Source organism: Schistocerca serialis, chromosome 2 (genome assembly GCF_023864345.2).
Source record: "Schistocerca serialis cubense isolate TAMUIC-IGC-003099 chromosome 2, iqSchSeri2.2, whole genome shotgun sequence".
Classification (NCBI taxonomy): Eukaryota; Metazoa; Arthropoda; class Insecta; order Orthoptera; family Acrididae; genus Schistocerca; species Schistocerca serialis.
Window position 1 is genome coordinate 1108292515 of NC_064639.1, and position 13721 is coordinate 1108306235.

Below are 13721 nucleotides of genomic sequence, written 5' to 3' on the forward strand. Positions count from 1 at the left end.
AGAAGATGATTTGGGGGAAATAACCAAGCTTTTGAAAGGTGTTGCATTGTTTTGTGACACTGCCAAAGAACATACCGGCTTCGTTACGTGTTGCTTGGTCTGACTTTCCAATGGACTGATCTTATATCAAGTGATCTTCCTCTATTTGGGCCATTAAAGAAGCACCTGGCTGGTTACAACTTCAGAACCCATGCTGACATTTCGGAGGCTCCTAGACATGTTTTAATAGATTGGTTTACACATGGAAAATACTTAGAGAACTGTAGTGACTATGTGGAAAAGTAATATATAACAGTACTTTAGCAATTTTGTGTTATCTCTTAGATGTCCTAATCACCTTTGTAATCTTGTGTTATAAAGGTGTGTTACACTGTAACATATTTCCAGGCAAGTTTTATCTTGTTAGTGTAACATCCTTACTGTATTCCTAAATGGTAAGAGATTCAAGTATTATTAAGGAATATAAAGAATTGTAGTTAATGGCATATCGAATGATGAAACTGCTTATTGATTCTTAATCACACTGCTCAGCATACTGACATCTGCACTCATGGTCCAGTGTTAAGTGTTGATGCATCTAGATCCTGAGGTCCCGTATTCGACTCTCAGCCAGTTGTGGATTTTTTCCACTTGGGGCCTTCACATATAAGTTGTCCTCATCATTTCATTTCTTCATCATCATCATCATCGATGCGCAAGACACCGAAGTGATGTCAAATAGGAAGACTTACACTACACAACAGAACTACTGGCCATTAACACCATACAATCATTCCATTTCAGTACACTGTATGTGCAAGAACATGTTTTGGCAATGCGCACAACTTTCAGCTGGTCACTGACTGTACTTCCACATAATTATGCAAGTAGTTTCCTATGTATCTGTGGCAATCTAACAGTAACATTATTTAAATTAAATCAAATGCAATCAAACATGTCAAGTGGAATCTTGGGTACCATCAGTTTATTTACAGTGAAGTAACTGCCATGATTACATTTGTCACTTGTGGTCTGTAAGCCTACCATGAGTACCACACCATATGAAAAAGGATGCCATTTTCACGGCTGTATACCCCTTTTACTATTATTTTGGCCGTGTAGTTCCAAACCTTAAGGGCATAATGTTGCTGCATATGTCATATTTACACTTCTGTAAGTAAGGGTATCTCTCCTAAGAGCCACTGGGTGCATTTTCTCTGGTGTTTTGGTAGGTATTTGGAATTTTATGTTTGTGATGTGCAGCTGTAGTCAGCCCAAACAAATACTGGTCATCACATCTTTCATGTGATGCCCAGTGTCAATGGAAAGCATTGGTTTGTTTCCCATTACAAACAAAACAATTTTTAAAGAAGAGTTTTATGTGGCCATTTGATAGAGTGGTCCCGAATTAGTCAAGTGGGAGATTTGTTTTATCAATGTGTATTAACAGTGGCATTAAAACAAGAAGAATAACTTGAATGTCAGCTTTGTTGCTGTATGGCAGTAGCAGTCAGCACAGACCAGGGCTGCATGAGTTGCTACTGGAGTCCTGGATATTCTTCATGTTTTAATGCTCCTGTTCATACATATCAATAGAACAAATATCCCACCAGACTGATTGGGGATTGCTCTACTGAATGGGCACATAAAATTTCATTTTAAATCCAATTTTGTTCCTAATGGGAAACAAACCAATGCATTCCATCAACACTGTGCATGTTGCAGGAAAGATGTGAGGAGCAGCACTTGTCTGGACTGATTCCAGCTACATATTGCAGAAACTAAATTTCAAATATCTGCTGAAACACCAAAGGAAATGCACCTGGAAATTATTAGGTGAGACACTTGATATAAATACTCACTGCTACATGGCACAGGATGAAACATAATAAATAAACTAGCGAATTTCAATAACACTTAAATATTTATACTGTAATAACCTGTTGATTACTACACCTATCGCCCACAATGAACATCCATTTGGCCACTATGGCAAGCACAGTGTTCACGAGCATTCAAATGGAGCACCCGTAACTAAACAAAGTGACTGCACTGACCATCATCACCAGATCCACTGTCCACATGCAGCACAACTCAATGACACCAGATGTGGATAGTGTCATTATAAGGGGATGCATGGGCTTCAAGGCCCTCAATTGTCAAATATGTTCAAGATTTGTAAACAATTTTCATTGTATTCTTGTTGATGCCACTCCATGACCCAATAAATTGTATCTCTTTTATTGCTGTGTGTTTCTTGTGTTCCTAATTAGAACACAAGTGGTGACACTGATGGTCAAATTATTGTGTGTTTTGGATTCTGTGGTTCTTCTGCCATTCGCCTCTTCCTCTTCCATGAAGGCTTTACTCAAGTCACTTCTGCAACAACAGTAGGTGCATACAGCTGTATTGGAACAGTTGTTGGCTATGTTGACCCAGGCTCAGCTGCCAATTGTTCACACACAGCTCCCCCCCCCCCCCCCCTCCACCCCCTCCCCATTATGCATCTACTGAAGATTGAGACACTCATGAGAAATGGCTTCAACATTTCATGGCATTCCGGGTGGTCAACACAGAGGTCTATAAGGCTCTTTCTTATCATGGATACCCCTCTGTGTGTATCACTTACTGAGCCAGTTAGCTGCTATGTAGGCACCAGCATCACATCATTTTGATGATACACTGAGGTGACAAAAGTAATAGAATGGTGATGTTCACATATACAGATGGCAGAAGTATCATATAAAAAAGGTATAAAAGAGCAGTGCATTGGTGGAGCTGTCATTTGTAGTCAGGTGTTTTACGTGAAAAGGTTTCCAATATGATTATGGCCACATCATGGGAAATGAATTGAACATGAAACGGTAGTTGGAAATAGATGCATGGGACATTCCATTTCAGAAATCATTAAGGAATTCAACATTCTGAGATCCACAGGGTCAAGAGTGTGCCGAGAATATCAAATTGCAGGTATTACCTCTTACTACACAGGATGCAGTGGCCAACAGCCTTCACATAATGACCAAGAACATTAGCGTTTGCGTAGAGTTGTCAGTGCTAATATACAAGCAACAGTGGGTGACATAACTGCAGAATTCAATGTGGGATGTACCATCAATGTATCCATTAGGATAGCATGGAAAAATCTGGTATTAATGGGCTATGACAGAAGACACCTAACGCAAGTGCCTTTGCTAACAGTATAACAACGCCTGCAGCACCACTCCTAGGATCGTGACCGTATTGGTTGGATCCTACATTACTGGAAAACTGTGGCCTGGTCATATGCATCCTGATTTCAGTTGGTAAGAGCTGATGGGAGGGTTTGACAGTAGTACAGACACCATGAAGCCATGACCCAAGTTGTCAACAATGCACTGTACAACCTGGTGATGGCTCCATAATGGTGTGGGCTGCGTTTAGATGGAATGGACTGGGTCCTCTGATCCAAATGAACTGATCAATGGCTGGAAATGGTCATGTTTGACTACTTGGAAACCATTTGCAGCCATGTATTTCATGTGATTGGTTTGGTGAACATTCTGGACAATTCAAGTGAATGATTTTGTCCCCCTTTGAATATTTATGGGAAGTAATCGAGAAGTCAGTTTATGCACAAAATCCTGCACCAGCAACACTTTTACAATTATGGATGACTATACAGGCAGCATGGTTCATTTTTTCTGCTGGGGACTTCCAGCAGCTTGTTGAGTCCATGCCACATTGAGATGCTGCACTGTACCTGGCAAAAGAGAGTCTGACACAATATTAGGAGGTAACCCATGACTTTTGTCATCTCAGTGTATGTACGTATAATTTGTAGTCCTCCTCACATCACAAATATCTGCATGTGGTCAGTGCAAATGCTGAATTCTACCAATATCACAAACATCTGCCACAACCATCTCTAGCTTGGGCAGCTGAGCTCCACAGCCTAAGTCGTAAGTGTCGGTTCATCACTGTTAAGTCTCAGGAATCTTATTCAGACACTACAGTCCGAGATCATGATCATTCATTTGGCCCCAGATAAGAAGAGCATCAATGTGTTCTTCAGTTGAGGAGCTACATAAGAAGAGGTTTCGCATATTGCCCCAGCACATGGAGCCTAGTGCACTGCGGTAAGAGGAGGTAGCCACTGTACAAACAAGCCAACTGGACCAATGCGGATGAACATGTTGTTGGCAGCAGGAATACAGAATACCACTTTCTTGGTGCCCCTCTTGTTTTGTACAGCGTGAGTGGGCAGCCTGCCCCACATAGTGGACCTCTTACCATAAATGTAAAAAATTATCTGCAAGCAAGAACAAATTTTTCATTGAAGTGTGGGTGATGGATAAGCCATTAATCCTCATGTCAACACAGGAACTGCCCTGTCCCCACTCACATCACAGACATATGCCAGGCTAGGATCCCCACCATTGGCATGCATCAAGAGTCAGTTGGTACACTATAACAAACAGCAGATTACTATACTTGGTCAATTCACTGCCGATGCAGTTTACCATTCCATTACGTACTTGGCAGACAACAATGCGAGTACTGAAAATTGGGACAGGTTAGGTGCCTTTACTACTATTGGTTTTTCTGTTGTGAATGTGATGCACCTGGTGTCAGACCAAGTGCTTTATCATGGATTGTATTCCTTGTGTTATGAGTTTTTGAATCTGTTTGTCCCAGAAGTAGGGTGTGCAAACAATTTCATGGCATATTCAAACCCTCCACCTGGCTCTGGTTTTTCAGGCATTGCCTGTGCCAGTAGCTAACCATGTTAGGATAGATCTGGAGTGTTTAACATCATGGGGACTGATCAGACCAATTTCCTCAGGTGAATGGGTTACACGTTTAGTGCTGGTAAAGAACCTGTCCAGTGAGCTTCCTGTCTGTGGTAACTTTTATGTCATTATTAATCCACAGGCAATCATAGACACTTACTCCTTGTCTCGCCCAGAGGAATTGCTCACAAAGTTGGCTGGGGGACAATTATTCTTTCTAACAAACGACTTGGCCAAAGTCTACCTTCAGATTCCATTCGGCAAGCCATCAAAACCGTTGCTTGTGATTAGCATGCCCTTCAGCTTCTATCAGAATGAATGGCTAATGCTTGGGGTCACTAATGGGCCTGCCATTTTTCAAAGTTTTTTAGAACAGGTTATGAAGGTTGTCTTTCATTGCATTAACTATCTTGAGGATATCATCATGACAGTGCTACCATGGAGGATCACCAACGTAGTCCCTGTTCTTTGTTTACTGCTGTACAGGCTGCAGGCTTCAAATGCAATCTAGCTAAGTCTCAATTTTCCAGCCTTCCACTGCGTAATTCTTGGCAGGCATTTTATCACAAGTCTATTTCTAGAATGGCTATTACTGCCCAGCCCTTGCAGCTGTTGCTTTGGAAAAGTTTCCCCTTTGTTTGATCTGCAGCCTGTGAGGGTGCTTTTGTGCAACTTAAGTACAGCTCTCACTTGCACCATGTCTTGCGAAGTTTAAGCCCAGCGAGTATCTGGTCCTGGCCACAGATCGTGTCATCGTGTCCCAGGAGAGGTGAGGCTCTGGCAATGGAGACCCAGTGCCCATCCCTGATGACAGTGGTGCATTCTCAACAGAATGGGAGGCAGGAAGTAACCTGCCTTCAGTGCTGACAAAGCCCTGATTCCAGGGGAGGTGGGCATGACCAGGCCTGTTCAGCTCCGTGAGTGGTTCCAGTAGCATGCCACAAGTCGATCTTCAATGCAAACTATGAAGGCATTTTAACTGCACTGATAACTGGAATCCATTGAGGGCACTGTCCAAACACCCTGGTCCAAACTGATTTTCTGGGAGTGAATATCAACAAAACTGGTGTCGCTGGGTGACGCCTGCCCAGCAGCGAGAGGTGAGCAGTATCTGCAGCTGACGGCCATACATGTGCTTTGTGAGACTCATGGTCCCAATAGGCATTATTCTGCAAGAGCTTAAAAAGATGTGAGAGCCTTTTTGGCTGGGAAATCATCTACACAGTTGCGCATCCGTGTCATACATGTTCAGACAAGACATTCTGCCCCACCATTTGACTGCAGTTGGAAGGGAGATGCCTCAGATGGTGAATAACGTTATGTGTGCAGAAGTCCTTGAAAGATTGTGCAACAAAGTGAGGATTATTGTCCCAAAACCAGTGTGCAAGGCAAGCCTTCTATGGAGGATATTTTCAATAGGGCCTTGCATTCATGTCTGCTGTCACAGACTGGCAAAAAACGACATAAGGAAAATGAGAAACATCATCAAACACCAATAACCAGAAATCAATGTGAACTCTTTCCCAAGGATTTGTAGGAGTCAGCCATGGTGAGAAAACAGTGCATGGTGTCACCTGCTTGCCTGAAGACTTGTGGCAGGCTGTAAGGAGATGTTTCACTTCCCAATAGATACCTGGCCAAAGCATATTGTAACATGCTAACAGTTTTGTGTGAGAAATCCCCCAATGACCCTGGTTTAATAAGCAGAGGACTTCCTCCACAGAGCTGCTAGAACCATGATCTGGGGCGTAAATGCTTCCATTAAGAGAATAACACCATCCAAGAGGGAGAGGCAATGGCGCAATGCATAACAATTCTGAAGCGGGTCAGCCAGGCCACCAATGTTGTATCATGTACATGACCTGCTGGAGAACTGCATCCAGCACTACTGCAGAGACAATATGGGGACTGGTGACAGGAAAGCCATCACCTCCGTCCAATTGAAAACAAATATGTCCCTTCCGGTCGAACAAGGCGTCAGGGACCATGGGGAGCCAGGACAGAGCATCTGCATTTGCATGTTGCAACATGGAACAAAAATAGATCTCATTTATTTTTATTTATTTATTTATTTATTTTCTGTCCATAGAACAAAAAGTTAACTGGCACAAGTACAGAGTCCAATGTGGAAGAAAAAGAGCAGCTTTGTCTGGTAAGGGCACTGACAGGCTAAACAATGAAACTAAGGGCTTATGTTCAGTAATTAAATGAAAAGTTGCACTGTACAAGAACACACAAAATTTTTTACAGGCATAGACAATAACAAGAGCTTATTTTTCCTCAGATAATAATTTTGCTGAGCCGAATTGAATGTTTATGATACAAAGACAATATGTTGTTCAGAGCAATCTGAATGGTGATGGGCCAGGGTGGCCCCCACCATCGTCACTGCCCATGTCAGAGCACCTTGTCACGGACTCAATCTCCATATGGCTTCTGCCCCCATCGTAGTCCTCTCCATTGATCGCCCCAGGGTTCATGGATGGTGGGATGCCTCCTCTCACATGCTTTTCTAGTAACTCATCAGATACTACACCTACGGCTCACAGTGGACGTATGATGGGCCACTACAGCAAGCGTAGTGAGCACTGACATTTAAATGGCACACTTGCAACTCTCCGAGGTGGCTGTCAGGTGCAGACTGGTCACCGATCCCTGTCACCAGATCTGCAATGCGCACGCAGCACAATACCAGTGACACCTGATGTGGACGGCATCTTTATAAGAGGGTGCATGCGTCTCCGAGCCCTCATCTGCTAAATGTGTTCAAGATGTGTAAACTACTTTTATTGTATTCTAGTTGATGTCACTCTGTGACCCAATTAATTGTAGCTCTTTTATGACCATTTGTTTCACCGTGTTCCTAGTTAGAACATATACATATTGTGCTAAACCTGTAATGCAATTGTGCTAACCCTGTAATGCATGAACAATTTGATAAAGAATAATATTTTATTATCGAGCTTCCTAACAGGTATTATCCAACAAAACAGTATTTTGAAAACATAAATAACAATTTAGGGCCTTCCTGACAGTGAATTCAACATTTACTATAATGTCATTTAAATTAAGTGATTCCAAAGTGAATAGAGAGAAAGCGGGGAAGACAAGAGCTATGAAAAATAGTAAAATAAATACCTTGAGTTTTATAGTTGCTATTGACACCTCCTCTCCTTCTTCTGCTCTACCAAGTGACATCATTGCTATTTCATATTTTGATTGAAGCTGTGCTGTTTTAAGCTTTCGTCCTTGTATTTCTAGTATTAACTTAGACTTCTCTTCTTCCAGAACCCGCTTCTTTATTTTTAACAATTCCTGCTGCATGTTGATTTCTTCCTGGCGATCTCTCATTGCCTGAAAGAACATAGAAGAATGAGAATAAACTTCTCATTAACGTAAAAATGGTGATAAATTAATTTAAAAGCAATCATACAGAATGGAACCCTATCCATATTCATACCTAACTTGAAACCAGTTTTTCAAACATTTTGTACAATATTATGAAATGAGTTCTGATAATTTCCAAATGCACTTCTGAGGCATAATTATCCTATATATCTGCAGAAACAAGCTCGTATGTATTGAAAATGACACTAACCGAGAGTAAGTGTGAATGTAACAAGATAAGGTGACCTATAAATGATCTATTTTGACATTAATGTCGTGAACTAACAGGTGATTAAAACGAATATACTTGATGAAGCGTACTGACAGTTGACAGTTCAAAATGACCAGTTGTGTGTGTACAGAGAAAAGCACGAGATGATCAAAAGTATCTGAAGAGGATGTTGATTATATCAGAGCATCTTACCTTCGTAGAGGTACGAAGTCTCTTGGGAAAGTAAGTCTTGAACTTCAGTTGCCAAACATGACAGTGTGGATGGTTTTAAGAAAATGTTTACACATGTGTCCATACTGGTTACAGTTAGAACATGCTTTAAAGCTGATTAACTATGGTGTACATTATAACTCTGCAAGTGAAGTTGCAATGGGAAGATAACTTATATGGTGTCCAGTGATGAGGTAACTTTACATCTAAGTGAGAAGGTAATTACCCATAATGTTTGCATCTGGGAATCTGAACATCCGAATGAATTCGTACAATATTGAAGAGAGTCCCTAAAATAACATTTCTGGGCTGTGTCGCAATGTCAAGCCTATGGACCTTTTCTGCTGAAGCTGCTATAACAGTGTTGGCATATCTGGATATGTTGGGAGAAAGGTTCTTTCCCTAATTAGAAGACAAACCTGAAAACTTTATTCGGCAACAAGATGGAGACCCTCCCCCCTGGCATCTCTTTGTACAAAAGTGGTTGTATGTCAAAGTCCCTGAGTGTTGGATTGGTGGTAATGGTCAATATGACAGAGCTCTTGTCCATTAGTCTCCCTGTACAGCTGACTTCACATGATGTATTTTTTTTCTTTTGGGGTTTTGTAAAAGTTTGTTTCTACATTCTGCCACTACCTAATGACAAGCAGGAGATGAGACACAGAATTGAGATGGCACCTATTTAAAAATGAAGATACACATTGCTTGTAAAATGGCAAAAGTTTAATAGTGAATCATGTAAAAAGTCTCAGAAACAGGTTACAAAAGAAATTGTGTGTGTGAAGTCGACATCTGGCTGCATGAAAAATGTGCAAAAGTAAGGTTAAAATTTGTTAGCGAGAATATTCACTGGTCACGCGGACTTCCACTGTGAGCTCACAGAAAGACATTATCACTTTAAGTGCAGCATTATCACTGCAGAAACAAGAAAACTGTGACCTGAAATAAGTTTTTTTTTTTTTTTGGGGGGTAAATAGCTGAGGCAGTAGACAAAAATTGTCTAAGTATTGGATTTACAAATGAAAGTCATAAAGTTGACAAATTACAAACTATTCTTTTGGAATGCAAAAATATCAAAACTACTACCCTCAATGAACACTGGCTGACATTTTAGAATATTAAAAGTGTTAATAAAATAAGAAATTTTGAAGTAGCCAACAGCTTTTTTGGATGAGAGAAATCAATGGGTGGCTCTTGCAGATATCCTCATTCTGATGTAAAATATGATATAGGAGACTAGTTTAATTATTTGAGTGAGAGTAGCAGAGAAAGCTACATTTGAAGCTGTTTTGGTCAAATCTCATTTGCTGCTTGAAAATCTCAATAAAGAAAAAAGGAAAAAGATTGTAATAGGTGCTCACTTCCATATCAACATCATAGCTGAAAGCAATTAAGCGTCCAAATTTACTGACATAATAAAAAAAGCTATGACTCCAAAGTAAATCATGCAGGACACTACAGTAAATGCACTATCGGTGACCTGTATTGATAATATTTTAACAAATTATCTGTTTGAAGATAATCATACTTTCTGCTTAGATCTGGGACGTTCTGAACACCCTGCATTATTCATTGAACTGTTGTTGTTGTGGTCTTCAGTCCAGAGACTGCTTTGATACAGCTCTCCATGCTACTCTGTGCTGTGCAAGCTTCATCATCTCCCAGTACCTACTGCCACCTACATCCTTCTGAATCTGCTTAGTGTATTCGTCTCTTGGTCTCCCGCTATGATTTTTACCATCCACGCTGCCCTCCAATACTAAATTGGTGATCCAATTATGCCTCAGAATATGTCCTTACCAACTGATCTTTTCTTCTAGTCAAGTTGTACCACAAATTTCTCTTCTCCCCAATTCTATTCAATACCTCCTCATTAGTTATGTGATCTACCCATCTAATGTTCAGCATTCTTCTGTAGCACCACATTTTGAAATCTTCTATTCTCATCCTGTGCAAACTATTTATCGTCCATGTTTCACTTCCATACATGGCTACACTCATATAAATACTTTCAGAAACAACTTCCTGACACTTAAATCTATACTCTATGTTAACAAATTTCTCTTCTTCAGAAACGCTTTCCTTGCCATAACATTTTATATCCTCTCTACTTCAACCATAATCAGTTATTTTGCTCCGGAAATATCAAAACTCATCTACTACTTTAAGTGTCTCATTTTGTAATCTAATTCCCTCAGCATCACCCGAGTTAACTCGACTACATTCCATTATCCTCATTTTGCTTTTGTTGATTTTCATCTTATATCCTCCTTTCAAGACACTTTCCATTCCGTTGAACTGCTCTTCCACGTCCTTTGCTGTCTCTCACAGAATTACAATGTCATTGGCGAACCTCAAAGTTTTTATTTCTTCTCCATGGATTTTAATTCCTAATCCAAATTTTTCTTTTGTTTTCTTTACTGTGTGCTCAATATACAGATTGAATATCATCAGGGATAGGATACAACCCTGTCTCATTCCCTTCCCAACCACTGCTTCCGTTTCATGCCCTTCGACTCTTTATAACTGCCATCTGGTTTCTGTACAAACTGTAAATAGCCTTTCACTCCCTTTATTCTACCCCTGCTACCTTCAGAATTTGAAAGAGAGTATTCCAGTCAACATTGTCAAAAGCTTTCTCTAAGTCTACAAATGCTAGAAACGTAGGTTTGCCTTTCCTTCTAGTCAGCATTGCCTCACACGTTCCAACATTTCTACGGAATCCAAACTCATCTTCCCCGAGGTTAGCTTCTATCAGTTTTTCCATTCATCTGTAAAGAAATCGCATTAGTATTTTGCAGCCGTGACTTATTAAACTGATAGTTCAGCAATTTTCACATCTGTCAACACCTGCTTTCTTTGGGACTGGAATTATTATGTTCTTCTTCAAGTCTGAGGGTATTTTGTCTGTCTCATACATCTTGCTCACCAGATGGTAGAGTTTTGTCAGGGCTGGCTCTCCAAAGGCTGTCAGTAGTTCTACATCTACATCTACATGACTACTCTGCAATTCACATTTAAGTGCTTGGCAGAGGGTTCGTCGAACCACAATCATACTATCTCTCTACCATTCCACTCCCAAACAGCGCGCAGGAAAAACGAACACCTAAACCTTTCTGTTCGAGCTCTGATTTCTCTTATTTTATTTTGATGATCATTCCTACCTATGTAGGTTGGGCTCAACAAAATATTTTCGCATTCGGAAGAGAAAGTTGGTGACTGAAATTTCGTAAATAGATCTCGCCGCGACGAAAAACGACTTTGCTGTAATGACTTCCATCCCAATTCGCGTATCATATCTGCCACACTCTCTCCCCTACTACGTGATAATACAAAACGAGCTGCCGTTTTTTGCACCCTTTCGATGTCCTCTGTCAATCCCACCTGGTAAGGATCCCACACCACGCAGCAATATTGTAACAGAGGACAAACGAGTGTAATGTAAGCTGTCTCTTTAGTGGACTTGTTGCATCTTCTAAGTGTCCTGCCAATGAAACACAACCTTTGGCTCGCCTTCCCCACAATATTATCTATGTGGTCCTTCCAACTGAAGTTGTTTGTAATTTTAACACCCAGGTACTTAGTTGAATTGACAGCCTTGAGAATTGTACTATTTATCGTGTAATCGAATTCCAACGGATTTCTTTTGGAACTCATGTGGATCACCTCACACTTTTCGTTATTTAGCGTCAACTGCCACCTGCCACACCATACAGTAATCTTTTCTAAATCGCTTTGCAACTGATACTGGTCTTCGGATGACCTTACTAGACAGTAAATTACAGCATCATCTGCAAACAACCTAAGAGAACTGCTCAGATTGTCACCCAGGTCATTTACATAGATCAGGAACAGCAGAGGTCCCAGGTCGCTTCCCTGGGGAACACCTGATATCACTTCAGTTTTACTCGATGATTTGCCGTCTATTACTACGAACTGCGACCTTCCTGACAGGAAATCACGAATCCAATCACACAACTGAGAAGATACCCCATAGGCCCGCAGCTTGATTAGAAGTCGCTTGTGAGGAACAGTGTCAAAAGCTTTCCGGAAATCTAGAAATACGGAATCAACTTGAGATCCCCTGTCGATAGCGGCCATTACTTCATTAGTTCTAATGGAATGTTGTGTACTCCTGGGGCCTTGTTTCGACTTAGGTCTTCCAGTGCTCTGTCAAACTTTTCACGCAGTATCATATTTTCCATTTCATCTTCATCTACATCCTCTTCCATTTCCATAATATTGTCCTCAAGAACATCGCCCTTGTATAGACACTCCATATACTCCTTCCACCTTTCTACTTTCCCTTCTTTGCTTAGAACTGGGTTTCCATCTGAGCTCTTGATATTCATAGAAGTGGTTCTCTTTTCTCCAAAGGTCTCTTTAATTTTCCTGTAGGCAGTATTTATCTTACCCCTAGTGAGATATGCCCCAACATCCTTACATTTTGCACTTTGTGTCGATCTCATTTTTGAGACGTTTTTATTCCTTTTTGCCTGCTTCATTTACTGCATTTTTATATTTTCTCCTTTCATCAATTAAATTCAATATTTCTTCTGTTACCCAAGGATTTCTACTAGCCCTTGTCTTTTTACCTGCTGCCTTCACTATTTCAACCCTCAAAGCTACCCATTCTTCTTCTATTGTATTTCTTTCCCCCATTCCTGTCTATAGTTCCCTTATGCTCTACCTGAAACTCTGTATAACCTCTGGTTTAGTCAGTTTATCCAGGTTCCATCTCCTTAAATTCCCACCTTTTTGCAGTTTCTTCAGTTTTAATTTACACTTCATAACCAATAGATTGCGGTCAGAGTCCACATCTGTCCCTGGAAATGTCTTACAATTGAAAACCTGGTTCCTAAATCTCTGTCTCATCATTATATAATCTATCTGAAAACTTCCAGTATCTCCATGCCTCTTCCATGTATACAGCCTTCTTTCATGATTCTTGAACCTAGTGTTAGCTGTGATTAAGTTATGCTCTGTGCAAAATTCTACCAGGCAGATTTATCTTTCATTTCTTACCCCAATTCCATATTCACCTACTACGCTTCCCCTTCTTCCTTTTCCTACTATCGAATTCCAGTCACCCATGACTATTAAATTTTCATCTCCCTTCACTATCTGAATAATTTCTTTTC

The 13721-nt window shown here is 40.6% G+C and overlaps 1 protein-coding gene across 5 annotated transcripts in view; it reads right to left on the minus strand.

The window, feature by feature from the left end:
- The window catches only part of LOC126458565 (coiled-coil domain-containing protein 39), a 502134-nt gene that overhangs the window by 89813 nt on the left and 398600 nt on the right, over nt 1-13721 (minus strand). For all 5 annotated transcript variants that reach the window (XR_007585661.1, XM_050095693.1, XM_050095694.1 and 2 more), the window contains one exon: nt 7890-8105. Coding sequence is in view for 4 of the 5 variants with exons in the window: in XM_050095693.1 (XP_049951650.1) it covers nt 7890-8105 (216 nt within the window). In the remaining variant the exon portion in view is untranslated. The remainder of the gene's footprint in view (nt 1-7889; nt 8106-13721) is intronic.